This window comes from Frankliniella occidentalis, unplaced genomic scaffold, assembly GCF_000697945.3.
Source record: "Frankliniella occidentalis isolate FOCC.00 unplaced genomic scaffold, Focc_3.1 Scaffold223, whole genome shotgun sequence".
NCBI lineage: Eukaryota > Metazoa > Arthropoda > Insecta > Thysanoptera > Thripidae > Frankliniella > Frankliniella occidentalis.
In genome coordinates this window covers 396,269-402,209 of record NW_026267349.1, presented here as the reverse complement: position 1 = coordinate 402,209, position 5,941 = coordinate 396,269, and the positions used below count along the sequence as shown (strand labels likewise).

Genomic DNA, 5,941 nt, shown 5'->3' with positions numbered 1-5,941 from the left:
AGAGAGAGAGAGAGAGAGAGAGAGAGAGAGAGAGAGAGAGAGAGAGAGAGCGAAAGCGGAAGAAGTGGACGGATTTTGCGCGACTTTTGCAAACGGAGACAGTAAGCCGCCACAAACAACAACAAAGGCAAAAAGAATATCCCGGGGTGAAATTATAACTGAGCCAGCTGACATTTCGATAATGCTTGTCTGCACATAATATCAGCATTAACCATAATTTGAGAGAGGGGCTGAGAATCAGTGACTATAACTGATACGGCCATGAATCTTAACTTCAGATGTACTCAGGTTATCACATGTAGCTGATTCTTACTGACAACACACAATCAGTAACGATTACTTATTCTCGGCCCCCTACTCAAACCTGACAACATCTGCATACACCCGCAACGGCATTGTTAGCTTAGATTCGTCTTTGTCTCAGCTAAAAAACAGAACTGAGTATTGCCGAAGTTAGCTGAATCAGCTTACCTTACTGTGAAGTGCTGCCTGCATTCATGGCACGGCCAAGCCGAGGCGGCTCAGCGGCGTCTAGCCTAGCATGGCTACGTTGCCTCCGTCACTACTGGCCCTGCGGTTCGTTAAACAGTTAATATAAGGTAATCCAACTCACGGACGCAGCTCCCAGCTGAGCAGCTACTCACCTCTCGGGCGATGGCTTGCTGCACATGGCTGTGAGGTTATGTTGTCAATAACCTCTCAGCGCGACGAGCGGTGTGCTGTCCGACACAGCGGCTCTCAGCTGACTGACTGACGGTGACCTCACGTCGCGTCATGGATGTTCGTTGGCGCGTCGAAGGGGGTGCCTATGTTGCAGGCGCCGTGCGTTGCTGATCGTAACAACATTCCGACCTGGTAGCAGATGAAACTCCGGTTTACCCAAACTTTATCTTTCTCGCAAAATAAATAAATACTGGATGGAGCTGAGACTCCCCGGAGAATCTTGCAGTTTGTACTGTGCGGCATGGGGGCCGGGGCCGGGGCTTGCCTACCATCTGTCACCACGGCACACTGCGGCCCCTGGCGAGTAGGCAACGCCTTCACTCGCCAGCATGCGGTACAGACAGTGCGACATGCTCGCCGGGCTCCGGGGCCTGTAGGCCACCCTGTAAATACGTATGACCATAGCGGACGATTACCACAAATTGTGACTGCCTTTAGCTGATGGAGAAGCACACTCCAGGCGCGTTATAAGGGGTCTCTAGTGAGCCGCCTGAAAGGTAGGCAATTTGTGCTACAAAACCCCTGTATGTAGGCAACCCACGGTGCACCCGCCCCCCTGTCGCTCCCCTCTTATACCGCGCCTGGCACACTCCCGTCTACAGTGGGGCTTACCGGGGCTCAGGCTCACTAGGTATTTTTCTGTTTCGGTTGAAGGACTTGACCCCGCGTTCCCGCTGTTCCGGTGGACTCGCAAGGAGGGCCACCTCAGCACCGGGGACGCCGACTTCGTGGACGTGATCCACACGGACAGCGGCGTGTACGGCGTCGCCTTCCCCATCGGGGACGTCGACTTCTACCCCAACGGCGGCCGGCCGCGCCAGCCGGGGTGCAGCGCCAGCGAGCTCCGTGCCAAGGGGCAGTTCCCCCAGGACTTTGGTGAGTAGCACACTGGTCACATACGGTAAAAACGACATCGTGATTTTCAAGGAATTTTCGGAAAAAACAAGATGTCCTCAAGCATTTCAGCCATAAGACGTCTTGGTTTTTTCCAAAACTGCTTGAAAACCGAGGTGTTATTTTATTTACCGAAAACAATAAGTTAAATAGGGGGGGCGGGGTGGAAGGATCTACAGCGAAACTGCACACCTAACTATAGTTAGTTCGCGTGGGGTAGATCTGTAGTCAAACTGTAGTTGAACTGTTGAACTCCAGTTTACAGGTGTAGTTACACCCTTCGATCCTTCCATCCGGGATGAACTTTGGAAAGGGGGGGGGGGGCGGCTTTTTTCTTCTCCAGTATGTCGGAGGTACTATATTTTGAAACATTATTGTCCCCCACAGTGAGCTGCAGCCACTCGCGCGCCTGGCTGTACTACGCCGAGTCGGTGCTGCACCCGCAGGCCTTCCCCGCGCTGCGCTGCCGCTCCGAGGCGCGCTTCCGGTCGGGGAAGTGCCGCGACCAGGTCAAGGCGGAGATCCACGCGCGGGCGGAGCGCGCCTACCGCTCGAGGGCCGCCAACGCCACCGCCGGCGTCCCCGCCGAGGAGCGGGAGCCCACGGCGTTTTTCGCGTACATGGGACTGTGGGCGCGGAGCGGAGGGTGAGTGCAGCTCGGTGCAGCTTTAATAGCTAATTTTTAGCTTGCTAGCTTATTTTCAGTTAAATAGTTAATTTTGTATCCGACCATCAAATTTTTAGCCACCCAGCCATTTTCTGCTCAGAAAACATCATTTTTTAGCTAACTAGTTACTTTAGTTGACTAGCTATTTTCAACTAACTTGCCATTTTGTTAGCTAACTTCCTACGTATGTTTAACTAGCAATTTGTTGAGCTAACCAGCTACTTTAGCTATCCAGCTATTTTTTTTAGCTAATTTTCAGCTGCTAATATTTAACTAGATAGCGGAATAGTGACTTATTATTGTTGTGTTGCAGGAGCCGCGGCACTTACTTCCTCCAGACCAACGACGGCTTCCCCTTCTCCAGAGGGCTGGACTTCCCCAGGAGCGGCGCGGACTGACGGCTAGACCGCATAAGTCGCACGGTAGACAACGTAAAATATTTCCAAAAAAATAAAAAAAACATATTATACATTTTTTAAAATTGTTGTGCTGTGATTATTGGGGGATCGCTCTCATATTACATCTTCGGAAAGTTCTCATACGATGTAGGGATACTTACATCTACACCTATGCTGCAAGTAAGATTCTATCTCGCATATGAGTCTATATTAAAATTAACCCTCAAGAAGTTTTTTTCCTTGTGATGAACATGTCAATTAACATCATGGTTGGCGTGAACACGAGAGAGAGATAGGTCTCGGGCGAAATGCATTTAATCAGATTTTCTCTTCACCCGGTCAGTCTTGCGATTCCTCGAGTCTTAAAGCCAGCAAACCACAGCCTCCGAGGGAAAGGTTTGCTCCATAATAACGCATACCAATCTATGATCTCCTTAATCATTTATTTGACAGTATACTTGAAACACAATCTAAAACTACCACGACAAATTTTGCTCATATCCACACTCAGAAAACGATTCCTTTTCTTCAAAGCAGGGACAGTAGTTTTTAAATCATTAGAATTTCTGCCTGTAAACTAGAAAGTCCACCTTTCCATATGACAATTTATTGAATAATTAAATCGCACATTAACTTTTGAACAACGCGCGGGTTTATTTTCCACCTCCTCTGATTTGAAGAAAGCATTTTCTGGGTGCCTGTTGCATTACACTGGCACAAATATTTCTTCAATCATTAACGATCCACTAGAGAGCACACAGGGAACAACATTATTTTATATTATATGGAATGACCTCTATAACATTCTATATACACACGCACGCGTGCACGCACACACACAAATACACACACACACACACTTACACAGACAAACAGACAGGAAGAAAGAAAGACAGACAGGTAGGATGCTGGAGAGACATATGACATTGAGAGATACATTTCAGCCGCGCAACTTGATTTCATTTCTGCGTGAAGTGTCGCACAGAGATATTTCCTCCTGCTGGGGAGAGATGCTCTGATATCCGGGAGTCGTTTTGTTTCAGTGGTTGATAGGATGCGGTCCCGCCGGCCGGGGGAAGGGGAGGGTGGAGGGGGAGGGGAGGGGGAGGGGGTGCTATCACACGGTGGGGCTGGCAAGCTTGTGCTCGAGCTGCATGTTGCTCTCCGGGCCGAGGCCGACGCACGCCCTCAGCACGTTCTCGATGCAGGCTCGTTGGCGGAACAGCGAGTTGACCACGGTCCCTGCGCAGCGAAGGGAAAGCACAACGATAAGGACAATAAGCGCGGCGAGCCGGACGCAGTGGTGCCATGCGGATCAAAAACGGACGTTTCCGGACAATCATAAAATCGCAAAAACTCAGAATGCTGAAGCCTCAGCGGCCCCATGGTGTTTAACCGAGATGAAGACACACTGCAACTCGGTTAATCACCGTGGGGCCGCTGAGGAAGCAGCACGCTGAGTTTTTGCGATTTTATGAATGTCCGGAAATGTCCGCTTTGGATCCCCTTGGCACCTCTGGCCGGGGGTCAGGTTAGGCTCGACGAGGTGGGAGAGTCACTCACCCCTGGGCACCATGGGGGCCTTGACGAGGTAGCTCAGCAGGGCGAGCACCGAGTGGAAGGGGACGTACTCGTCGTCGCCGGCGGGGCGGAAGCCCACCCGGGTGCAGAACTCGGCCAGGACGACGAGGTCGAGGAGCAGGGGGGCGGCGAGCAGCGAGTCCTCGCACGTGTTGTGCACGACGAAGGTCTGACGGCCGCCGAACATGAGCTCGCCCGTGTACTCGTCCATGGCGCGCTTGCTGTCGCCCACGTACGGCACGTACTTGATGACGACCACGTGGTCCGGGTGCTCGCCGGGCGCGTACAGGATGGGGTTGGAGTCCACCATGTCGTCCACCACGTTCCTCTTTGTTATCTGGAACGCCAGCGGACGAACACACGCGTGAGATGCGCAACTTTTTTAGGGATTTTAGGAAAAAGAGGAAACTTTCCCAGAAAAAAAAATGGAGAAAATTTCCCAGGAAAACTAAAAAAAAAATGTTAACTTTCCGGGAAAAAACTTCGACATTTTTAAAAAGTCTGTGAACAAACATCCAGTGCTCCGCTGTTCTGTTTGCTCACCTCCTTGGACCTGAAGGTGTGCGGCGCGGAGAGGTTCTTGCCGTCATTGTTGCCCAGGTGGTTGTAGCTCACGATGGACGTGGGCTTGATGCCGGCGCTCACCAGGAAGTCGACGAGGACCGACTTGAGCTTGGTCTGGCCCGTCTTGAGGTCGTCGCCGACCACGTGCGTGCCGTGTCGCTCCGCCAGCTCGAGGCAGCCGGGCACCAGCGTGTTCTGCGGGGAGCCGTTGATGTAGGTGCACTGCAGGACAAAGTTAAATCGCGTTTTAAAAACGTGTCTTACACATTACTCTCTTTACCATTTGGGGATGCAAGTAACTTACGCCCTCCAGGATGGCGGCGACGGCATACAGAGTCGACGAGGACACCTCCGTCTCGTTGCGTTCGATGGAGGCGAGCAGGTTGTCGGCCGTGTCGTTGAGCCCCGGCCGCACCTCGGCGAAGCGCTCCGTGTTGGCGGTCCACAGCACGACCACCCGCTCCAGGCTCTTGGCCTTCTTGAAGTCGCGGATGTCCTCGCGGAGCCGCTGCACCTGCTGCGCTCGCGTCCCCGGCAGCACGTTGTCGGCGCGCTCCTGCTGGTTGGCGGCCACGAAGCTGCAGTCGAAGGCGGCGGCGCGCGGCCGCAGCTCGCGCAGCTGGGGCGCGAGCGCGCGCTGCACCTCCACGTCGAGCACGCGGTTGCGGCGCGCGGCCGCGGCCAGGTCCAGGCTCGACACGTCCCAGCCGTCCACCTCCAGGTCGTCCGGGTGCAGCAGGGGGACCACCCCGCTCATCGGCGCCCACACGTCCTTGCCGTCGTCGTCCGAGCCCACCCGCAGCGTGGCGCACTGCGTGAGCGAGCCCAGCCAGTCGGCGCGGCGCTCGCCCTCCTTGGTCTCCCAGCGGAGCCCGGCGCGGTTGGCCAGCAGCGCCGCCGTGAGGGTCGTGCCGTTGTTGCCGCCCCAGCCCACCAGCATCACGCCCGTGCGCTGCGGCCGGCGCGCCGTGCGCACCTCCAGCCACCGGCGCCGAGGCGTCACCTGCGAGGAGAGCAAGGGCTGCTTAGTACCTGGGATCCGCACCGCGTACTTCACTATGAACTGAGTTTTCTGTTTTCATTTTCTTGTTTTTGTAAATTTTCTCTAATTTTC

The 5,941-nt window shown here is 53.9% G+C and overlaps 2 protein-coding genes across 2 annotated transcripts in view; one reads left to right on the top strand and one right to left on the bottom strand.

The window, feature by feature from the left end:
- Window positions 1-917: 917 nt before the first annotated feature.
- LOC127750629 (pancreatic lipase-related protein 2-like) lies at window positions 918-2,765 on the top strand. Its single transcript, XM_052272765.1, has 4 exons — window positions 918-948; window positions 1,378-1,599; window positions 2,005-2,263; window positions 2,598-2,765. Exons 1-4 carry the CDS (start codon window positions 918-920, stop codon window positions 2,680-2,682), a joined length of 597 nt encoding a protein of 198 aa, XP_052128725.1. The 3' UTR covers window positions 2,683-2,765.
- Window positions 2,766-3,106: 341 nt separating this feature from the next.
- The window catches only part of LOC113212342 (inositol-3-phosphate synthase), a 4,980-nt gene continuing 2,145 nt past the window's right edge, over window positions 3,107-5,941 (bottom strand). Inside the window, exons 2-5 of the mRNA XM_052272760.1 lie at window positions 5,132-5,830; window positions 4,807-5,049; window positions 4,246-4,600; window positions 3,107-3,924 (exon numbers count right to left, since the gene is read on the bottom strand). Of these exons, the coding sequence (XP_052128720.1) occupies window positions 3,800-3,924; window positions 4,246-4,600; window positions 4,807-5,049; window positions 5,132-5,830 (1,422 nt within the window). The 3' untranslated portion in view covers window positions 3,107-3,799. The remainder of the gene's footprint in view (window positions 3,925-4,245; window positions 4,601-4,806; window positions 5,050-5,131; window positions 5,831-5,941) is intronic.